The 24722-nt window shown below is 39.3% G+C and overlaps 1 protein-coding gene across 1 annotated transcript in view; it reads left to right on the forward strand.

Annotated features, from left to right (window-relative positions):
* Positions 1-18659: 18659 nt before the first annotated feature.
* The window catches only part of ARIH1 (ariadne RBR E3 ubiquitin protein ligase 1), a 103396-nt gene continuing 97333 nt past the window's right edge, over positions 18660-24722 (forward strand). Inside the window, exon 1 of the mRNA XM_019735959.2 lies at positions 18660-19325. Within this exon, the coding sequence (XP_019591518.1) occupies positions 18966-19325 (360 nt within the window). The 5' untranslated portion in view covers positions 18660-18965. The remainder of the gene's footprint in view (positions 19326-24722) is intronic.

Genomic DNA, 24722 nt, shown 5'->3' on the forward strand with positions numbered 1-24722 from the left:
TGAGTCTCGGGTTCTCCTTCTGTAAAATAAGGGATTTCTAAAGTCCCTTTCAGCTCTAAACCCAGTGAATTCTATTTGTTTGGACATTCTGAGGAACTGAGAGCACATTATAAAAATTCTAATTGCCGGTACTCTCTGCTATTTAGGAGAGATTATGCATATAGAGCACTGTCATCACAGAAGAAAGTTCTAGATAGGTCCATAGAACTCTTAAGAGTGCTATTACTGTTATGCTAACTTTGAACAAATCTCTCTGGAAAAGGTGGTGACAAAATGCAATAAACCTTTGGACAAAAGCCTCTTTGTTTACCAATGGTAAACAGGTGTGCCTGCATCTACCACTTGAAACTGTTTTGGCTCTAACTCCAGGACCAAACTTCCTGGCCTTTAACTGTTTGGTAGGGTGTTATAAACCAATCATATTTAGGCTAGCTTTTTTAGAGTATAATTAGGTTTTTTGGTTTTAATAATTAATAGTGTGGGGACAGAGCCAGGAGTGCAGTTTCCAGGCTCTCGGCCTCATGTGGAAAGGTGCTGGCTTAGGTAGTAAATGGCCATCAGCTGTGATTGGATGGCCATTAGCTGTGGCTTGTTGGCCGTCAGCTGTAACCAGTGAGCCATTGGCCACTAATATAACTGCTGTGGCTATGCTAACAGAAAATGGGGGCGAGCAAGAAGATGGTGGCTGAGCTAGCAAGCGGCGGAAGATGGATTGTGAATTGCAGAGAAGCAAACAGCAAGTAGTGGATCCTGTGGCTCCTGCCTCCTGTGTCTCCAACCCAGCCACCAGTGAGACTATAGTGGTGTGACTCCCCTATCTATGGCTCCATGGGTGTTCCTTTTTTACCTCATCATATCCTGTGTTCTTATGTGGGGAGCAGGACCAGAGACCCTGCATGAGTCCCTGCACGACTCCCTGCACAACAATAGTTATAGCAAGATTTGTCTTAGAGTGTTTCTTAGTTCTCTACACTTACTTTTCAATGATTTCACCTGTCAGTCTCTCTTCTACCTAGGCTTCCCAAAAGGAGCCAAATACTTCTTAATCCCTTGCTATTTATACCCACACTTCTGATTTTGGCTCTCTTCTTCAGTTGCCCTGGGCAGAAAGCTGGCTCTCTCTCTCCCCTTGTGTCATGTGGGGTCTCAGCTCCTGCTCCCTGCACAAGAATGCAGGATATGGTGAGGCCAAAAAGGAACACCAACAGAGCCATGGGTAGGGGGGTTCATACCACTATAGTCTTGCTGGCGGCTGGGTTGGAGACATAGGAAGCAGGAGTCGCAATCTGCTGCTGGCTTCTCTGCCAATCCACCAAACCACTAGCACAGCCACTGCAGTTTTATTAGTGGCTAATGGCTAACCGGTAACAGCTGACGGCCACCCAGCCACAGTGGATGGCCATCTGATTACAGCTGATGGCCATCTAATAACCGAGCCAGCACCTTTCCACGTGAGGCAGAGAGCCTGGAAACTGCTCTCTGGGACTCTGTCCCCACACCTTGTCTCAGGGAACATGGTCTTTGAAGTCTATTCCTGCTACAGTAAGACCCTAAGCCTGCCAATTCCACCATAGCCCAAATCTGTACAGAGATTTTGGTCCATTATTTATTTAAAATTCTCCTATGACCCAGTTTCCTTCTGATTATTGTGGGACAGAGCCAGGAGTGCAGTTTCCGGGCTCTCGGCCTCACGCTAAAGCGTGCTGGCTTAGGTAGTAAATGGCCATCAACTGTGATTGGATGGCCATCAGCTGTGGCTTGTTGGCTGTCAGCTGTAACTAGTGAGCCATTGGCCACTAATATAACTGTCGTGGCTATACTAGCAGTGGATTGTGGCTGGCAAGCGCGGATTGCAGTTAGCAACTGAGGTTGATTGACAGAGAAGCAGATGGCAGGTTGCGGATCGTGTGGCTCTTGCTTCCTGTGTCTCCAGCCCAGCCGCCAGTGAGAATATAGTGGTATGAACCCCCCTATCCATGGCTCTGTTAATGTTCCTTTTTGGCCTCACAATGTCCTGTGTTTTTGTGTGGGAAGCAGGACCAGAGACCCCACATGACACGCTGCGTGACAGTTATCTTGCTCTAACTCAATCCTACGATAGTTGGTTTCCTGGTTTATACTTTCCCTCTCCACCCCATGCCTTTTTCTCTCTTTCCCACTTCCACACCACACAAATTCAACTTCTTTGACCTCCTTGTTCTACAATATTTATGTTGCACTCCTGCCTATCATGTTATTTAAGGACTATATTTATACGGAATAATAAGTAGCTAATGTTTATTTAATGCTTACTATGTGCCAGGCACTGTATTAAGCATTTGCATGTTAATATATCAATCTCTGTGAACTCCTAGGAAGTAAATTCTGTTAGTTCTTCCATTTTATAGATGAGACCCAGAAGGATTAATAATTGACTTACCCAAGATTACATAGCTAAGTTAGATGGTGGCCCAGGATTTGAAGGCAAACACTGGTTCTCCAGAGCCGCTGTTATACTGCCTCGAATACGAGCAAAGATTTTTTTAAAAAGCAGTAGATTAAGAAGAAATAAATGAGGGATTAGATTTAAGCATTTTGACACTAACTAGCTAATAATACTACCACAGGCAAACCATATTCCTTCTAATGTTCTCATTCATAAAATAAAGAGATTGAAGTAGAGATAACTAGTATCTCATTTCGCAATATTCTGTGATCCTATTGTGTGAAAAATGTATCTTTGGGTTTTATTGTTTCCTGACATGAAAGGCTTTGGCATTTCACCCTCCTCTCCCATATTTTCATAATTATTCTAGCACTGGCTTATATACTTAAGGCACGGTTCTATTTCTATTTCTGTAAAGTAAAATGTGTTTGGGTGGGATAAGACTTTAGAAAATTTCAAATCTCATCCCTATTTTTAGGGCTTTTTAAGATATGATCTCTAAATGATGTCAGAAGATGTTTAAAAGTGGAAAATGTTTGTGGTCTTGCCCCAAAAAATCAGTGTTTACTTGGTACATAGCCCATAGTTTCCATAGCTGTAACAACTGGTTATTACATGTTGATCTTTCAGAAAGCAATCTATCCCATTATTTTTTCTGATTCCATGTTTCTATTATTTCTTGAATTCATTTTTCCTTGTTTGTCAAGACTAATTCCATTTACTTTTAAGAATTAAGGTTGAATTAGAAATGTTCATGGCTCCAGAACTAAAACTCCTTATTCCTTTAAGCTGAAATATGTTGAGAGGATCAGCGAGGTCGAGAGAAAGAGGGCAGGTGGGGATAAAACGGTAAAGCCCTTTTGCAAAAGGGCACACATACAAACGGAAAGCAGGTCCTTCAATCTCTGTGAGCTTTCAATCCCTCTACAAGAATTAACGCACATTAGCCTGCTACCATTTTCGGTCTTTGGAAAACCTTTAACTACTATTATAATTATTTTGGCATTTTATATTTTGCCTCTTTTTTTTTTTTAGAAGTCAGTAATAAAAGAGAAATTTAACTTTAAAAATTACCAGTGTGGGGACAGAGCCCCAGAAAGCAGTTTCCAGGCTCTCAGCCTCACATAGAAAGGTGCTGGCTCAGGTAGTAAATGGCCATCAACTGTGATTGGATGGCCATCAGCTGTGGCTAGTTGGCCATCAGCTGTAACCAGTGAGCCATTGGCCACTAATGTAACTGCTGTGGCTACGCTAGCAGAAAAATGGGGGCTAGCAAGAAGATGGTGGCTGAGCCTGCAAGCGGCGCAGTGAGGGTTGAGAATTGCGTGGCTCCTGTTTTCTGTGTCTCCAACCCAGCCACCAGCAAGAGTATAGTGGTATAACTCCCCTGCCTATGGCTCCGTGGGTGTTCCTTTTGGGCCTCACCATGTCCTGCGTTCTTATGTGGGGAGCGGGAGCAGAGACCCCGCCGGACGCCCCGCATGACAACCAGTTACAGACTGGGTCAAAGAAGAAATAAAAGGAGAGAGCAAAAGATACATAGAAACAAATGAAAATGAAAATACAACATATCAAAATTATTGGGCTGCTGTGAAAGCAGTAATAAGAGGGAAATTTATATCATTTCAGGCCTATCTCAAGAAATAAGAAAAGTCTCAAATAAGCAATCTAACATTACATCTTAAAGAACTAGAGAAAGAAGAACAAATGAAACCCAAAGTCAGCAGATGGAAGGAAATAACAGAAATTAGAATAGAATTAAATGAAATAGAGAACAAAAAGACAACAGAAAAAAAATAATGCAACAAAGAGCTGGTTCTTTGAAAAGACTAATGAAATTGCCAAACCCCTGGTGAGACTCATTAGGGAAAAAAGAGAAAAGACACAAATAAACAAAATCAGAAATAAAGAGGAGAAATTATGATGGATAACATAGAAATACAAAGGACCATACAAGAATACCATGAAAAAATATATGCCACCAAATTCAATAACCTAGAAGAAATGGACAAATTCTTAAAAATATATAACCTTCCTAGACTGAATCACAAATAACTGGATAATCTAAATAGACCAATCAACAGTAAGGAAATTAAAACAATCATGCAAAACCTCCCCAAAAGCAAAAGTCCAGGACCAGATAGCTTCACTAATGAATTCTACCAAACATTCAAAAATGATTTTAATACCTGTCCTTCTCAAACTCTTCCAAACAAATTAAAGAAGAGACAATATTCCCTAACTCATTTTATGAGGCCAACATTACCCTGATACCAAAACCTGGTAAGGACAACACAAAAAAAGAAAACTACAGACCAATATCTCTGATGAATACAGATGGAAAAATCCTAAACAAAATACTAGCAAATTGAATACAACAATGCATTAAAAAGATTATTCATCACGACCAAGTGGGGTTCATCCCCGGGGCACAAGGATGGTTCAACATCCGCAAATCTATCAATGTGATACATCACATAAGCCAAATAAAGGATAAAAATCATATGATCATGTCAACAGAGGCAGAAAAAGCATTTAACAAGATGAAACATCCTTTATGATTAAAACACTTAATAAAATGTGCATAGAAGGAAAGTATCTCAACATAATAAAGGCCATATGTGACAAACCCTCAGCTAATTTCATACTTAATGGCGGAAAACTGAAAGCTTTTCCTCTAAGATCAGGAACAAGAAGGGGATACCCCCTGTCACCACTGTTACTCAACATAGTGTTGGAAGTCTTCGCCAGAGCAATCAGGAAAGACAAAGAAATAAAAGACATTGAAATTGGGAATGAAGAAGTTAAATTGTCACGTTTTGCCGATGACATGATTCTTTATATGTAAAACCCTAAAGACTCCACTAAAAAACTATTAGAAACAATAAACAAATACAGTAAAGTTGCAGGATACAAAATCAATCTACAAAAATACATTGTGTTACTATCTACTAATAATAAAAATTCAGAAAAAGAAATTAAAAAAAAATTCCTTTTGCAGTTGTAACAAAAAGAATAAAATACCTAGGAATAAACTTAGCAAAGGATGTGAAGGACCTATACACTGAAAATTGTAAGACATTATTAAAAGAAATAGAAGAAGATACAAAGAAATGGGGAGATATTCTGTGCTCATGGATTGGAAGAATCAACATAGTTAAAATGGCCATATGACCCAAAGCAATATACAGATTTAATGCAATCCCAATCAAAATCTCAATGGCATTTTTTAAGGAAATAGAACAAAAATATCATCAGATTTTGTTTGGAATCACAAAAGACCCTGAATAGCCAAAGCAATCCTGAGAAAAAATAAGGCCAGAGGTATCACACTCCCTGACTTCAATTTATACTAGAAAACAACAATAATCAAAACAGCATGGTATTGGCAGAAAAACAGATACACAGACCAATGGAATAAAAATGAGAACTCAGAAATAAACCCATGTGTATACGGGCAGATAATTTTCAACAAAGGAACCAAACACATACAATGGAGAAAAGAAAGCCTCTTCAATTAATGGTGCTGGGAAAATTGGATAGCCATGTGCTAAAGAATGAAATTAGACTGCTATCTTTCACCACATACCAAAATTAACTGAAAAAGGATCAAGACTTAAATACAAGCCCTGAAACAATAAATTGCATAGAAGAAAGCTTATACTAAACTTATGGACCTCAGGTTTACAGAGGATCTTACGAATTTGATCTCAAAGTCAAGGGAAGTAAAAGTAAAAATAAATGAAAGGGACTATATCAAACTAAAAAGCTTCTGCACAGCAAAAGTAACTGTCAACAAAACAAAGAGGCAACAACCATATGGGAGAAGATATTTGCAAACAACACCTCTGATAAGGGGCTAATATCCAAAATATATAAAGAACTCATAAAACTCAACAATAAAAAAACAATCTATTTAAAAAGTGGGCAGAAGACACTTCTCCCAGGAAAATGTACAAATGGCTAACAGGTAGATGAAAAAATGCTCAACTTCACTTGCTATTAGGGAAATGCAAATCAATCTCACAATGAGATACCACTTCACACCTGTTAGAATAGTTACTATCAACAAGACAAGTAATAACAAGTGTTGGCGAGGTTGTGGAGAAAAAGGAACATTCATACATTGCTGGTGGGAATGTAAATTGGTACAGCCACTATGGAAAGCAGTATGGAGTTTCCTCAAAAAATTAAGAATAGAATTACCATGCCACCCAGGAATCCCTCTTCTGGGTTTCTATCCCAAAAATCTGAAAACATTTATCCATAAAGATACCCCTATCTTCACTGCAGCAATATTCATGGTGGCCACGTTATGGAAATAACCAGTGTCCTTCGATACATGATTGGATAAAGAAGATATGGTATATATATATATATATATATATATATAGTGAAATATTGCTCGGCCATAAGAAAAGATGACATACTGCCATTTATGACAACACAGATGGATCCTGAGATTATTGTGCTAAGCTAAATAAGTCAGACAGGAGAAGTCGAGAACTACATGATTTCACTGATATGTGGGATATAAAACTGAAAGCAACAAATGAATAAGATAAACAAACAAACAAAAACTCATAAATAGGGACAACAGTTTAGTGGTTACCAGAGGGTAAGGGGAGAGGGAGGTGGTAGGAGGGAAAAGGGGGTCAAATATATGGAAGGAGAACTGACTCTGGGTGGTGTAATGCAATATATAGATGATGTATTATAGAAATGTACACTTGAAAGCTATATAATTTTACTAACCAATGTTAGTAAAAATTAATAAAAGGGGGAAAAATTACCAGTTATATACACCTGTTGTAGAAGTGTAAGAAAATATAGCTAAATAAGAAAAAAATCCCTTTAACTGAAATATGACAATTGCACAATTCTGTAAGCTTATTTAAAATCATCAAATTGTACACTTAAGATGAATGAATCTTATGATATGTAAATTTAAACTTAATAAAGTTTTAAAAATCCCCTTAACTCGCTCATACAAATGCACATATATAACATAGGACCATCCTCTGACACTGCTTTGTGACTGACTTTTCCCCCCCATTTAACCACAGATTATGACCATCTTTTCAGACTAATTCATTTTTTTCTACAGTATCATTTTAAATTGTAGCTTAATTTTTGATTTTTATATTATATTTGTTTAACCATTTCATTCCTTGAACATTTTGCAACTCGATTTTGGTACAAATTTCCTTAGGTTAATTCCCTAGAAGAATTAATTCTGGATCAAAGGGTATGCTGATGTTAAGATTTTTCTTACTCTAGAAATGCTGTACCAATTTGTACTCCTAGAAGTTGTCATTCTGTTTTTGCTTCTTTTCCATTAGTATTAGCATTTTATAAAGTCCTTATCATTTTGACAGGTGAAAGTAGAATCTTATTAATTTCCATTTTGATTACTAATAAATTGACCTTTTTGGTCACTTATTGGACATTTGTATTTCAGTTTATGTATCTGCCCGTCTCCCAAATACACTAGTACATGTAATTCCCATATAACACGGCACTTCTATAACATGGTTTTGAGAACTGGGGAAACCCCTGTACAACACGACATGCTAGAGCATGGTTTCACTCTAACATGGTTTGAGAATTAGAGAAATCCCTCAACAACACAGAGCGTAATAAGAGCTTTTAAGAGCAAAAGATATCTCATTCGAAATTAGGGAAATCCCCGAACAACACGGAATGTAATAAAAGCTTAGTAGGGATGATGAAGAAAACATTATATACTATTATATAATATTATTATATAATATTAATTAATATATATTATTATTATATTAATATGTTATACTTTTGGTGAAAATTGCTTTAATAAAGATATTTCTCTTAATTATAAAAATATAATACTTTTTTTAATTTTTGGAAACTAACCCCCTTTTTCGTACTAGTTCTTTGTTTTGTATAACATGGATTCGCATAATATGGATTTTTTAAGGACGCTAACAACCGTGTGATACGGGGGGTTACCCGTATACATATGTATATGTACATATATGTTCATGTAAGATTTTTATACATTAAAAATAAACGCTTTTTTATATGCAAATATTTTTCCATTTGTCTTTTTTAATTTATGATGCTTTCACAAAAGAGAGCTTCAAATTATGTACTCAAAACTATTAATTTTTTGCTTAATAGCTATTGCCATTGGTACTATCCTTGATAAGGCTTTTCCCACTCACATATAATTATTCACCGATATTTCTTTTACTAATTTTATGTTTTCTTTATACTTAAATACTTTTTTGATTTTATTTTGATTTATGAAATAGGGTAAGGATCTAATTTTTTTCTTTTTAAATTTATTGGGGTGACAATGGTTAGTAAAATTACATAGGTTTACGGTGTACAAACAAATAAAAACTCATAGACACAGACAACAGTTTAGTGGTTACCAGAAGGTAAGGGGGGACGGGGAATGGTAGAAGAGAGTAAAGGGGGTCAAATATATGGTGATGGAAAGAGAACTAACTCTGCGTACGGATCTAATTTGGTAAAAAGAATAAAGGAAACAAGTTAAGCTCTGTCTTTACCTTATTTATTGCATGCCTTCTGCGTACTGAAAGCTGCAATATATGTAGTCTATAGTAACGAACATGACAGGAATAGTCTCCTCCCTCATGTAATTTACCAACTCAGAGAGGAGACAGATATTACACAAGTCTGACGAATGCTATGAAGAAGTGCTGAGTTCTGAGGTAGTGTGTAGAGTAGGCGGAATCTGACCAATTATTTTAGCACCTATTGAACAGTTGATCACTTAAAAGGAGATATTTTGGTTGGAGTGTAGGAGAGTGCCATTTTATACAACAACAAACATTTATTATCTCAGAGTTTCTGTGGATCAGAATCTGGATGTGGCTTAAGAATCCGTGTCTTGGGATCTCAGGTGTTGGCCAGGGATGCAATCTCACCTGCGTGCTTAACCACAGGTAGCTTCACTTCTAAGCTTACTCACGTGCTTGTTGGCAGGACTTAGTTCCTCATGGCTTTGAACCACGGCTTTCAGTTCCTTGCTAAGGATTCAAGGCTGTTGGCTGGGCCCCCCTGCCCCCATCAGTTCCTTGGCCTATAGGCCAGGAGAATTCACCTTCCTCCTTGTGAGGGTACTTCAGCTTTGATAAAGTGATTTTTGAAGAATGTCTATATGGAGTGAAAATTAGCATAGTGTTTGTAATCTTAATTCTAGATTGAGGACTAAAATAAATGTGTATACCCTGTGAATTTTCTGGTTGGTATATACTTCTGTATATCAATTAATATGTGAGTGTATTAAGCATTCACAGAGTATTAATCACATATTGCAAAGGACAATCACATTATTCTGTACAGGATAGGAATGTCAGGAAAAGTTTAAGATGATTAGAGTGGACTGAAGTTGAAATAAATTATGAACCTGAGTTTCTCTTTCAACCACATCGTGGTTATTGCTTCAAATTATTTTCCATCCTCCCCTTCCCATCACACAGACTATATTGTGAATATACACAATGTGGCAACCCTGAGCTGAGCCACACAGGTATGAGTGTACATAATTATTTTGTATACTGGGTTTGATTTTTAACTTAGGAAATTTAATTTTTAAATTATATTTCATCTTTGGTAGATATTTGCCAAAATTCTGAAGCTAGAATTTGACTGCCAATCTTAGACTTTGAAAGTGATAGCTTAGCCTAGTGTATGCATTCTCAACATGGGCAATACTGCCCCCGAAGGGGCAAAAATTGGTTCTTGGGGGTGTGTGTGGAAAAAAATGTACTCTTTTTTATGTATAAAGCACAAATCTACATATAGGATATAAGTAGATAGACAGTATATCTGTGGTATTAAAATTTCATGGGGGGAAGTGAGTAGGATTCAAAGCTCTAAAAAGTTTCCTTAGAGCCTGATAATGAAAACATTTGAGAACCGCTACCCTAGTGTGAAGCTTAACAGACAGCTGTTAGATGAGTTGTCTTGCATTTGAGTTTTTCCTGTATCATTTTCTGTATTAGACTGTATGCTTCTTAAGGATTGGAAATCTAACCTGCTTTGTATTTTCAATAATACCTATTACAATGGCTTCTGTCCAATTGCATTCAGTAAATGTATACTTAATTGAATTAATGGAGAACACATCTTCCCCTCCTTGCACATATCCTATAGTCCTATATAATCCAAACGCAATCATCAAAATGAGTTTAGTAAAGCAAGTAACCTGACATAGTCTCGCTCACAAAAATCCTAGGAAAATAATGACAAACTTTATTGAAAAGAGTCTAAAATCTTCAAAGTAACATAGCAGGAGAAGCACAGACTCTGGAGACAGAAATGAATCAGGACTTTGATTTTTAACTCTACCATTTGCAAGATCTGGAACCTTTAGCCAAGTTACCTGATGAGGAAGGGGAGAGGGGCTAAAAAAGATTGGGAAAAAGGAAAAGAATGGGAAGTGTACAGAGAAGGGACAAGGGCATTTCTAATAGTCTCAGATACACCCTAAATTTCAGGCATGTTCCCCAAACAGGCCATGGTTCAAATATGCCATATTCTTTCATACATACTCTCTCTTTCCAGAACGTCGTTTATTTTTCCTTCAATACTCAGCTTCGGCCACACCTCCCCTAGGAGCCCTCCATGATACCCTTGTTTGCCTCCCACACTGAGATTCCTATCGTCTTGCTCCCCTAACATTCCAATCATACTTCATTATATAACAGCATGTATTATATTATAATGTAGTTCATGGTTAGATATGTTTCCCTCATTAGTTTCTGAGCATCTTGAGAGCTGAAATGGTTTTATTTATCTTATTCTCAACATCTAGCACAGTGCCTGACATACTCCTGGTGAATAATCAACTTGTTGAATTAACTAATAGAAATTCAGGCATACAAGAAGAGCATAGCAACATTTTCAACTATTTGACAAATGAATAATGGTCTGTACCCTTCAAACGGCCACTGCTTTAAATCATCTTTGTATATTCTCAGGTCTAAAACAAAACAGTGTACATTTTCTGTGTCCAATAATGATAATGTAGTGAGTCCTTTACATTAAGTCCATTAATTGTTACAATCCAATGAGGAAAATACTATTATTATTCTGTGGTGTTGTTTTTTTTTAGAGTGGGAAGCAGGCTCTTAAGAGGTTAGGTAATTTGCTTAAGGTCATATAATATTATACTTAGTAAGTGGGGCTTCTATCTCTGGAACTTTTGGTGCTGACACACCTCAGTGCCTCTCAAAGTTAGCTGAGCAAGTAAGACTGTTCACTTTTATACAGCATCCCTCTGTCTGACCCTCTCCACCTGCAACCTCCCACATACACTCCCCTAGAAGAAAACAACAGCTCTCATAGGTCATACATGCAGTTTATCATTGTTCATGAAAAATATATCTGCATATACCTGGCTTTGCTTTATGCAAAAAAATATGCCAATCGATAACTAATGTATAACCCTTTGGGACTGTTCCATTTTAATAACATTTAGATACAATGTAGTGATTTTAATTAATTATTTTTAAATTCCATTTAAACTCTTTAACATGGGAATTCTGTTTAGTGCTATAGCATTTGATTCTGTCATATTACACATCCAACATGTTACATTATCTTTTCATGAAAGCAACATGTGAAACAGCTCATAAACAATTCTGGACAAGAAGTCATGCATCACAAGTCCTCCATTATTACTTTACTGATGACGTCTCTCTGAAAGTATAGTTGGAAAGACACAATTGAAAAACCGGTTCTTGCCACATTGCAAAATAACTGTGAGGAGTGGCATCTGGTTCCTGGAGCTGGAAAAGGTGACGATGCCTTTTAATTCATGCCTTTTAATTCACGGTATTGTCTCAAACAAAGTAGACGAGAGAGAGAGAGAGAGAGAGAGAGAGAGAGAGAGAGAGAGAGAGAGAGAGAGAGAGAGAGAGAGGAGAAAATTTTAAAAAATGAAAAGATTTTCATTTCTGAAAACTTTGGGGCTTGGTGGATCTGTCAGTGCTGCTGTTTCTGGGTCCCCTTGGTTACTCCGATCTCCAGGCCCTTAAGGGATTTATTTCTTTTTTGCTCCTTGCTGCAATCCTTTACACATTCATAACCAGGCTGCATTGTATCAGTTATGTCCAACCCATTGAATTCCAACATCAATCCTTTCTTGCCATGAAGTATTAAAAGCTGAGGTACCACTGGGGATTTGGGAGGTGAGCTGGGCACTGGCCTTACAGAAACCCTAGCTAAGGGGTGCCATGGAGGACATGCAGCTGTTGTCCAGATTGGCAGTGAGTGTATATTTAATTTACACCTTCTCATCTTGTGAAGCTGCAATTCTTAACCTCATCTTACAGGTGAGGAAAAAGGCTCAAAGATGAAAAGTAATTTGCCAAAGTCCACAACAGGTGACAGAGCTTAGATTCAAACACAGGTTTTTAGAGATCAACTCCGCTGTTTGGAGGGAGGCCCCTTCCTCCTCCTCCACACAACCTTCAAGTTTTTGTGGAGACCTAGAAGAATTAAGAGGTAAGAACACCAGTGTTCATATAAGGTTGGCAAGATTCAATACACTCTGAGGTGAGAAGACAATAAATGACCATTGATTTACATCTTTAGGATTATATTAATTCATTCCAACATTATCAAATCTTAGAAGTTTGTTAGGAATGGAAGATACAGACGATTCATTTTTCTAGGCCTCAAGTGCCAGGTTTGGAATGGCTTAAAAAAACAGTAGTCATGAGCATATGAAATAGTTCGGGGTAAAGAGTGGTTGGGAAGGACGTCAGGCAGATGCAAAGGCATGGCGGTGTGAGAAAGTCCAGCATATACAGCTTTCTTACAACACCCAGTCTAGTGACCTGTGTCCTTTAAAGGATGGCCATTCTTCTTGGTTTGTGACACTCTTCAACGTACAGTTTTTATAGTTATACTTTTTATAGTTACTTTTACTTTCAGTCTCTTCCTCTTGAATAAATTAGGATTTCTGAGATGGCAAGGTTCTTCTTTTTTCTCTCTCCAAAATGCCTAGAAAGGGGCTTTGCCCTAAGTAGACACGAATAAATAACTATTGATTGGTTGGTCAACAAGAATCGTGACTTACGTATTTTTTCATGAAAAAGGCTAAGATTGTATCTACAAGAATAAAGTAGGGCAATGTGAGTAGAGGATAACACATCTATTTATTCACTATTCTATTTTTATTACCTATTTCCAGGAGGAACAAACATTGCAGTCAGTGTTTATGCTGCCAATCTGGACAACAGTAGGCTTGATAGCAATTACTCCGTGATAACAAATACAAAGGAACATTAAAATAGGAATAAGATCTTATTACAATTTCTGAGAATGGTGAGGTAAAAACAGTGAGGTTGAACTCTAAAAACCTGGATTTGAATCTAAGCTCTGTCACCTGTTGTGGACTTTCGCAAATTACTTTGCATCTTTGAGCCTTTTTCCTCATCTATAAGATGAGGTTAAGAATTCCAACTTCACAAGATCAGAAGGAGTAAATTAAACATACACTCACCTACTCTGGCATAGAGTAGAGACTCGATAATACATTTGCTCACTTTCTGACCATTCATTCAAGTACATCCAAAAGGCAACATGATAAACTAGAGATACTGTGAACTACAGAGAAGTGTTTCTTTTGCAAACTTTTGTTGAAAAAAATATTTTTTTTCAAGTGGCTAAGTTATTAAGACAAACATATGTTCACTTTTGGTGGGGTGATAATTTGCCAGTTTTTTGTTTGGGGCATAAGTACACATTTAGGCCAAATAAATGTGCCTTGTAATTTGTGGAGAACAGAGACACTACAGTTTTGTACATTTGTCTAATTATGTGAGGGCATGTACTCTACTTCTAGCTTCAGCATTATCTTACCAAATGCTATAGATAATTACTTGTATAACATCTCAGATTTAATAATAAAGTCTATAGATCTTATTTACTAGAAGAAAGACAGTAGAGGATATCTTAGACCATGGGTGTCCAAACTGCGGCCCGTGGGCCAACTGCAGCTCGCAATCCATTTTTTATTGGCCCGCAAATTTCAACAATATATTTAGTTTACTTCAATAAACCAGGTGAGGCAATACGTACTTCACCTCGAGTGAGTGGCCCGGCTGTTTGTGTATTTTACCGCATATGGCCCTTGGTAAAAAATGTTGAAAAAAGTTTGGACACCCCTGCCTTAGAGAAAGGGCTGCAGTCAGGAATCTTGGGTTGTATTTTTGGTTATTACTATTTCTACCAGACTTCTAATGAGGTATATAACCGCAGTTCCTCTAAGCCTTATTATTATTTACCACATAGAACTGGTGTGATAAGATCTACCTCTGAACAATGGTGTAACACTTAATTGTTGTTTGTAACAAAATTAGAAATACACAGATGGATGTTTTTAAAGAAATGCAAAGTACTCAATTAGCTTATCAGAATCTCTCTTTACACTTTTGTAAAATTTAATTGTAAATTGAATTTATGTTAAAATTAAAACTTCTTACCTTCTGTGGGGTAAAACACAGGAATAACAAAAACATTTTTTAAAAAAGCAAAACATGCTGCATTGAAACAAACTTTATAATCAAAATGACAAAAAGCAATTTCTTTCCACTTAGTTTTGGAAAGTGTTTTAAGTACGTCATTCAGGAATTCTGGTGGGGTGCCCTGCAAGGTGACCAGTTGTCCCAGTTTGCCTGCAATTTCCGTTTTAGCACTGAAAATTCCTAGGAAACCCCTGTTCTGTGCCAACGGTGATGGTTGGTCACTCCGCGCCCTGCCATTACAAGAGGCTTTTCCATAACTTACAGCTCTATTATCTGCCCTCAGAAAAATTCCAGTGCTATTTTAATTTCTATTTATCTGAAAAGCACTTGCATATTCTCCCTGCTGGAATTTCATTCATAACCATTTGGTGAGCATATACATATTTATGGAGTTTTGCTCAATGAGTAGATATTTAATAAACGTGTACTCATACTTTTTGCCTTTATTAGGACATGGGGACAGTGGGTGTACCTAATTACCAGCACAGATTCTTTTGGCACCAAGGAAATATTGCCTATTCTGTTTTTCAAGGACCCTGTCCTGTTGTTGTTTACAGACTACTACCTTTTGTTTACAGTAGTTCTACCCCGTAATCACCATAGCTGATACCTTTACAATCAAGTCATTTAGAAAAACATTGTATGTGGGTCATCCCTTGGCCAATTTGGGGCCAGAGAAGTTGTCATACTGGTTTCCTTAAATAGCACTATAACCTAACCTGATTCTAAGACAATATCCAAAATATCAATGGAATGAGTGTTGCTGGAAAAAAAATCTGGTTATGAAGGTTTATCCATGAATAGGAGACCCCAAAATTCAGAAGCACTATGATATTTCCCATGATACTGACCGAAAAAGAAGTCAGGAGACAATGGAAAAGTATCTAAGAATGAAGCAGACCAATTTTGTTCCCTAGAAAATGGGGATGGCACAGGCCGTATACATATGGGCATAATTAAAATAAAATCAATTAAAAGGTTATAAATCCAATTGGCTATAGTTTTCTAGATGCAAGGTGATATGACACTTTTTTTAAAGTTCTAGTTTTGTGAGCTATGTGCCAGACACTGTGTCAAGTGCTTTAAATACATTCTTTCACTCGATGCTCACAAAGAATCCACCGAGAATGGGAATTAGAATCCTCCAAAGTGAAGCTCAGAGAGGTTCGGTACTTTGCTCAGGACTATGGACAGCAACTGGAGCAGCAGAGGCCAAGGCCGCTCGGTCTTCTCTAGATATTAAGCTCTCAGCCTTCAGCCTCTGCTGCTTCTCAGCATTGTTGACATCAACTCTGGTGACAGTCTATCTCCAGCCCCAATGTCTCCTGACTTTCAGTCTTGGATATTAGTACATGGGACTGCCTATTCAACACCTCTACCTCCATGTCCAAAACGCTTCTCAAATGTAACATGTTTCAGTAAATGGCACCACCATGCTCCCAGTCAGACAAGCCCCACATCTAGTTGGTAACTTTGATTCTTCTATCAACCCCACAGTCAAACCATCAGCAAATCTGGCTGTTGGCTCTACTTTCAAACTATACACAAATCTGACCACTTCTTATCATGCCCACTGTCACAACCTTAGCCCAAGCCATTATCATCATTCACTTGGATGGCTGAATAGCCTCATAATTGGTCCCTGCTTTCAGTCCGTTCTCCACAAAGCACGCATAGTTATTTTTTTAAAAAACAGAGAACATATTTCATTCTTCTGCTAAAAACACTTTAATGCTTCCCGTTGCAACGATGCAAACTTAAGAGGGCCTACAAGGCCCTACTGTTTTCCTGCTTTGATCTGCCTTCTCTGACTACATTCCTTAACACTCTCTTTGCTTAGCATGCTTCAGTCACATTGGTCCTTACGATTCCCGCTTTCTCTGGGATATAAAGCTATCTACTTTGAGAGAATTTGGATAAGCAAGGTTGGGGGTTTGAGAAAACTGGTGAAGGTTTGAAAGTTGCCTAGAGTGGAAGAATAATTCAGACAAATTTAACAGGATTACCGGGTGATGTTGGGAATTCAGTTGTGCTTGGTGATTGGGACTTAGTAATAGAATGCATGCTGTTATACAAATTTCTCCAATAGTGATCAGCAGCTCCAGTATGAAAGGGGAGGATATGAATGGTAGGGTTCATTCAAGGTAGGGGTACGATGAAAAAAAGATGGGGCATGAATTTAGGGTACGGATCAGTGCTACTGATTTTTTCTGTAGGTATATAACAATGGGGATGGGATGGAGACAAGGCTTGCTAGTGTCCTTAGCTTGCCCCAGTTGTGGCAACAACCTAGAATTGCTAAGTAGAAACAGAATCGAAGGACCGAGATGTCCCAGCATCGATGTCCCAGCATCGGTGTTAAAAGCTTTAATTTGCAAACCCTGAAATTATTTTAGGAAATGGGATTATTTAAAAACTCACAAAATGGGTAAATTAGAGGTGTATTTACATTAGAAAGAAATTTTTAACTTTTCAAAATCAATTTCCAAAGAGAACCTGTAGGTTGAAGAGTAAGATTTATCAATACGTTAGGGATTCAGATTTGAAAAGATTTTCAATCTGACCAATCCTTCTAGTTATCCCAAGAGGGAGCTTTCTCATGCCTCTTCTTCCTTCAGAACATTTTTTTGGCTCTCTTGTCCCACTTACAAAGACTTAAAAGTCCACTCTTAGAATGGCATAAAATAGTCCTACCGTCCTGGCCTCTAACTTGCCCAGTATCTTGCCATTTACCCTCCTTACACTTTAAGCTCCCCAAACTAAACTACTTAACTGCTACTGTGCTCACTTTCTGTTATTCCCTGAGACTAGACCAGCTTCCCTACCTTCTCTGTTAAACTCCTAACACATAGGGCAATGGTCAGTTCACACATTTCCAGATAAGAGACAAGCACTTTCTGTTATATTTGGTCCTTGTAGATGTTTCTATTATTGCCTGCATTGTGTTGTATTAAAATGCATTTTATATACTCTGTAGTATGTAATGCATAATATGCATTATGAAGCATTTTTATGGTATTTTAGGTCATCCAGTGGCTAAAATAGGGCGTGTTCTGTGGTGTTTCCAAAGGTATAAAATGGGTACTGTGGCTCCGTGAAGATGAGAACTAATATATGTAACGCCCTTAGAGAGCTCAATTGGTGCTCCTTGAGCTGAGTTCAGGAAAAGCTTCTTTAAATGACGTCACTATGGGCGACTTAAAAACCACTGCACGTCTGTACCAGCACACAGAATCGAACTAGTACTCAAAATGAGGTTCACCCGTCACACAGTTTGGAGGTTCCGCATAAAACGGATTTTCCTTGAGTAGCCTGGGAAACAGGAATTTTAGCTCAACAGCGGACGTCTTCCCAGAATTACTTTAGGGCGGGCGGGAAGGCCGCTTCCTGACCGGATTGAGGGGGGGCTGGATCCCTACGGCCTGCGGCAAAAACCACCACCTGGGCGGTCCCGAGGCCCCTCTCGTGGGGACGAGGAGCCCTGGTCTCGGCCCACAGAGACACCACAGTCGGAACCAACAGGCCGACCCCGGCGGTGCCCCGCTCCCAAGGCCAGGCCGGGCCGTGGGGTCTCCCCGAACTCCACGCAGGGGCGGCGGGGCGGGGCGGGGCGCGGTGACGCCAAGAGGAGTGACGCGCGACGCAGCGCGACGCGGTGACGCACGCCCCTTTGTTGGCTCAGTAGCGGTAGCCGCGGCGGTGGAGGTGGCGCTGGGGACTGTTTTCTCTTGGAGGCCGGAGCGAAGCCGCGTCTGACTGAGGCGGGCGGCGAGCGGCCCCCTCGCTCCCTCCCTCCCTCCTCCGTGCCCTCCCCGCCGCCGCCAGCCGCCAACTGCCAACCGCCGCGCCCGGGGAGGAGCCGCGGCCCACGGGGCCGGAGCCAGGCCTGCGTCCGGACATCAGCCGGAGCCGGAGCGAGAGCCGGGGCCTCGGCGTCCCCGCCCTCTCCCCGCCTCAGGGCCAGCGTCCGCCGGGCCCCCGTGCGTCGCACCATGGACTCGGACGAGGGCTACAACTACGAGTTCGACGAGGACGAAGAGTGCAGCGAGGAGGACAGCGGCGCGGAGGAGGACGAGGACGAGGACGAGCCGGACGATGATAACCTGGATCTGGGCGAGGTGGAGCTGGTGGAGCCCGGGCTGGGCGTCGGCGGGGAGCGGGACGGACTGCTGTGCGTGGAGACGGGTGGCGGCGGCGGCAGCGCTCTGGGGCCCGGCGGCGGCGGCGGCGGTGGCGGCGGCGGCGGGCAGGGACACGAGCAGGACGAGGATTACCGCTACGAGGTGCTCACGGCCGAGCAGATTCTGCAGCACATGGTGGAATGTATTCGGGAGGTCAACGAGGTCATCCAGGTGAGGGTGGCCGCTGTGCTGGCTTGACCGGGCCTGACCGGGGAGCAGATTCGGGCGGCCCCGAGGGGCAGGCCTGGGCCTGGTGCGCAGCCCAGCCCGGTGCCTCCCGGCCCTGTCTCCTCCGCTGCCTCTGCTGGATGTAGAGGGTGTCGAAAGCAGACATTCGCCGGTTAGCCGGCTGTGGGGAGGTGCGCCGGGGGCGGTGCTTTCCAAGTCCTGCTATGGCGGGGGCCTCCGGCCGCCTGAGACTTCTCTTGCGGGCAATTCCTGCCTGTCCCTGGGCTCGGTGTCCTTCCTCTGGCCGGCGGAGCGCCTACATGGGCGGGGCGGAGCGAAGGGGGGGCGGTTGGAGAAGAGCAGGAAGAAGTGGGCTCCTAAGAGGGTTACCCCGCGTTCAGTCTCACTTGAGCACTTTTGGAAGGGGTTAGAGTAGGCCTAAGAGCAGCTTGGTGTACGGTTGCCCCAAGTGGGCACCCGTTAATAAAGAAATGGATCTGCTTGGCAGTCTTAAGTGCCTACTTAAAGGTGGGGGAAGGGAACTATTTCTCGGAAGAGGTGCTGATGGGCCTTCTTTTCCGATGGTGAGGCTTCTGCCTGCATCTTTGCTGTTTGGGACCTAACTGATACTTTTCCCAGTAGTAGCATATGACTTGAAGCTGTTGGAAGAGTTACTGCAGATTGTATACCCATCCGTGCAGCTAAAACAACAAAACGCAGTGTTAATTGACTAATACTGGAGAAGACTCTATTGTGAGAAAGGAGACTTTTTGCTTCTGGACTCCTTTCTCTGGTTATTTCTATTTTGTGGTCAGTAAATTAGACTTGGTTTAAGTTGATAAACCGCATTTTATTTAACCTTCTTGTGGGTCAGATTTTGCATGTTTGAGCTTTAGGAAATAAAAAAGTTTTTATCTGGAAAAAACAGTTATGAGGGGTCAGGTATACGATGGAATAAAAATAAAGTCAATTCACTGCAACTTTAGATAACAGTAGTTACTTGGAAGGCAACTAATAGACATGAGCAGCAAGTTACGATTGCTGTTTTGTATGTCAGTCATTACATTTTTTTGTTAAAATTGGTTGACTGATATTTATTGGCAAATTAGCAGTATGTCACTGCCTAGTCATTGAGTTTGCACGATTAACAGATTTTTACAGTATTGGCCAGCAAGCAAAACTTTGTTTTGAAAATTAAAGCATATATTTAGGCCCATTTGAAGACAGTGTTTTAATAATAGTAAACAAAAAAAATCTGTGCTATCTGGTGGTAAACAGTGGAAATATCAAACTTTCATATAGGTAGTGCAGTCTAAGGAGGATATTGAAGAGTTGTAGAAGAAAGATAAGTTTTACTGTTGTTTTTCTGATCCCCAAAATATGACAGTTGACTTTTTAGGCCACTAAATTGAGAAAATTTTCTTTTTTGGAGGAAACTTCATTAAAAGAATTCACAGTAAAATGTTGAATTCTTTCCATTTATTTGCAACTGTATAAAATCTGATATTTTCAAACTTATTACCCAGCTTGTTGACATTTCAATTAGCTTCAAAAAAACTCATGAATATTTATTATTTAACTTTTTAACTTACGGTCTTTTTTTTTCTTTGTTTCTTCACTTGTTCTTTTTTTTTTAAATCTTTTATGGCCTGTTTTCATGTAGTTAAATCTCAACCAACTTCCTCAGCTCTTCGGTGTGTTTTGATTACTGAGGCTAAACCTTACAAGTTCTTTATGTCACTTCTAGAACAGAGATGTAGCTAATGCATATGACATCATTCTTTCTTAGTTTGGGGAAGAGAGAATAAGCATGGATGAACTGAACTAAAAAGACCTACAAAATACTAGGGATTTTTTTGGGGTGTCCTACTTTGACCATGTTTCCACGCCTGATTTTTGAAAACGTATTTTTCTAGTCTTTGTTAAGGATGCTTTCTAAATAGAATTCCTGAATATATAAATTTCTATCCCTTGTTAAAAGTTCATATTTAGGAATATCAGTAAATCAAAGGATAGGATTTATCCCAGACCTTTTCTCCAAATGGCATACTTATCTAAACTAGGCTCTGGTAACATTATTGGTTATTTATGTTAATAGATTTAAACATAGAAAGTTACACAGGTAAGAAAAAACTGATTAGGCCAGGAAAAAAGAGACAAAATAAGTCTGCCACTTAGAGAGGTATGCCAAAATTTGATCTGTAGTTCTTTCTAGACTCTCTTTGTAAGCTATACATATTTTTAATAACAGATTTATACTGTGGGTTCTGTTTATGTTTTCAGTAGGAAAAAAGCAGAGGAATCTCAACAACTTTCTCCTTTCAGTAAATATTTTTTAGGTGCTTACGTGATCGCAGATCTAAACTAAATTATTTAATCAATCTCTTATTATTGACCTTTTTTTCCAGTTTCTGGCTTTTATAAACCTCATTCGGAGTACACTCATAGATAAATCTTTGAATGTTTTCTTACTTTATTTTCTTAGGATAAATTGAATTGCTGAGTCAGAGGATTTGCTTATTTTCAAGGCAAAACATTACCACATTGCTTTCAGAAAGGTTACCCTAGTTTTCTCCCACCAGTTGGTGCTTGATTGGTGTAAATTATAATTTGTTTAAAAAAAAAAAATGAGGTTGAAGTTTCAACATGTTTATTGCGCATTGAGATTTCTTTTGTAAATTGCCCTTTACATTTGCTCACATTATCCCCTTTGGGGATATTTACCTTTTATTGGTTTATAGGACCTCTTTGTATTCAGAGGCTTTAAATATCAGTCTAGATTTTTCAATTAAAAAAACTCATGTTTAATGTGAGAATAAGTTTTAAGTTTGTCAAGTGAAAAACTGTTGTTTTACTTAGTTCACAATAGACAGCTCACTGTTAAATCTTAAAAAATTAATCCCCTGCTCCCCAGTGCTACGTTTCAACATGAAATCAGGTACGTTATTAGTGAATTTGAAAATAAATTTGCAGGAGAAAAAGATTGAAATGTAAAAAGATCTCCAAGTTGATCTTCCCTTGGGAATTTGATTACACTTTTCTCAGAGAGTAGTTCTGGGCAACAACAGATAAATACAGTTATTTGTAGATACCGTGTTTCCCTGAAAATAAGACATAACCGGAAAATAAGCCCTAGCATGATTTTTAAGGATGACATCCCCTGAACATAAGCCCTAATCCGTCTTTTGGAGCAAAAATTAATTTAAGATCCGGTCTTATTTTGGGGGAAATATGGTATCTGCATGTTCTAGTCTTCAGTCAAATAAGTCAGCACTTTTTCTTTTAGAAAACTCTTGGTTTTCTGTAACTTTCTTGTTATAGTTTAAATTGGTCTTGTTTTATTTTAATCCTCTGAGGCTACCCTAGCTTATCTTTTGAACTTTTAAGAAAAGAGCAGGGATTTTCTTTAGCTTTAACCTATACCAATGATAGAGAAGTGCTTAAAGCCCTTAACTTACTCAACCAACTATATTTACTTAGCTCGTGTTGCTAACATTAAAAGTAGTTTTCTAATATAATTGCCTAAATAGTTAGGTAATTTATTAAACACTAGGCAATTCTGCAATTGAGGGATGTTCAAACTTGCCATTTTGTGTTTCCACAACACCTTTCAGCAAATGTTGGTTGTGCCTTCTGTTCCAGTTAGTGTATGTGCTGCCGAAGCGAGCACTGCCTTGTGTTCCAGTTACCCTGTTAAATAGAAGGCATAGTTTTTGCCTTAGGAGCATATAGAGGTTCTTGGGCTCCATTCCCAGAGATTGTTATTCATTAGTTAAGTCTGGGTTGGAGCCTGAACATTTGTATATTTTTAGCCACTCCAGTGATAGTTCTGAACCACTAGAATACTCATAGTTCATGCACTGTCATGATTTTTGACTCTCAGGGAGAATGGGTAGGTAGAGTGAGGGCAAGTAACTTTTAGGAGTACTTCGTTTAAAGGGTGTGCTGAGGGAGGGGCCATGGGGCTGTTGGATGTCAACGGTCAGAGGAGGTACAGAGAGGTGCGTGTGGTGCTATTACAAGATTGGCTATGCTAAGTAACCTGTTTTAAAGACCACAGTAGTATCTAACCCTTAGTGGGGGACATTTTCTGTTGGCTGTTGATTTGAAATTTTTACTTTTATTTCACCTATTTGTTTAATTAAAACATTTAAAGAACTTCTAAGGTGAGGTTTCAAGCATAAATTGAGAGGCAGTGTATTCCAGCTTATTGCGCACTGGGTGGGAGTCAGTTCTAGTCCTGGTTTTTCCTCTAACTGGCAAGATAGATGCTTTTACATTAATGCCTTGTTTGTTTAACATCCTTAATTGGAGTGCTCATTGTTTCCAAGAAATTGAATTTTAGTGTGCATATCAAGATGAACAATTGTTTGGGTGGAGTGTGGGGGGTGGATGAGAGAGGGAGAGGGAGAGGAAGGGGAGAGAGAGAGACTGAGAATGGCAATGTGTGTTTTGAAGCTGTTAAGGTTTTGGTACGGTTTACTCCTCTTGAAGTTTTATCTTTTCCCAGCTGATCTCCTTAAGCTGTAAGCTTCATGCAGCAGTCCTAGGAATCGGAAACTCGGGGTGGGGTCCAGCAGTCTGCTGATGCAACCTAAAGTTTGAGAACCACTGATATAGTTAAAATTTAGCAGCAGTATTTCTCCACGTGTTATAACTAGTTGCAAATTACTATAGAGGTGGATTCATGGTGGAAGGCAAGTTGTTTAAGAAACTAATAAAAAATTTCAAGAGTCCTGGACAACATTTACTAGGTTAATCATGGAGTTGAAAGGGATTTATCATCATTGCTGCTATCCTTCAGATAAGGTGGTCTTTACTCAGTTATTTCAAATGTGCAAACCAAACTAGTGACATCTCGCATTCTCTATTGGAAAGCTTTTATTTTCCTTCCAGTCTTCCCCACTCCTTGTTTTTTTTGTTTGTTTGTTTTTTTAAAAAAACAAAAGCAGGTGTTTATTTAGTACACTGGAAGGCGTATTAAGTCCTGAATACTGTAAACAGTGCTCAGTACTGCACTCGGTAGTGATGAGAATAGGAGAAGATTTGTTCTGAAGTAGTTCATGATCTCTTTGAATTTAGACACTCAAGAGTTATTAGGTCACTAAGTAGTTTAGCCAGATGCTAAGTGGATAGTAATAGGTATTCAGATCTGGAAGATGGCTAGGATTTGGATGGATAGAAAAGAGGAATAGGAAGCCATGCTAAGAAATTGAATGAAGCGAGAATGAAAGTGACTGGCTAATGGTGAGGTCAGCTAAAGCAAAAGCGCTGGTTAATGGTTGCTGACGATGTTGTAGAAGCTTGGACGTTTGATACTGTGAAGAAAGGTAGGCAGAAGTCATCAGATTATGTTCCTTTTTTTGAGTTTGACCTGTGGTAGATACATGAATGAGTTCT

The sequence above is a fragment of the Rhinolophus sinicus genome, linkage group LG03 (assembly GCF_036562045.2).
Source record: "Rhinolophus sinicus isolate RSC01 linkage group LG03, ASM3656204v1, whole genome shotgun sequence".
NCBI classification, from domain to species: Eukaryota; Metazoa; Chordata; class Mammalia; order Chiroptera; family Rhinolophidae; genus Rhinolophus; species Rhinolophus sinicus.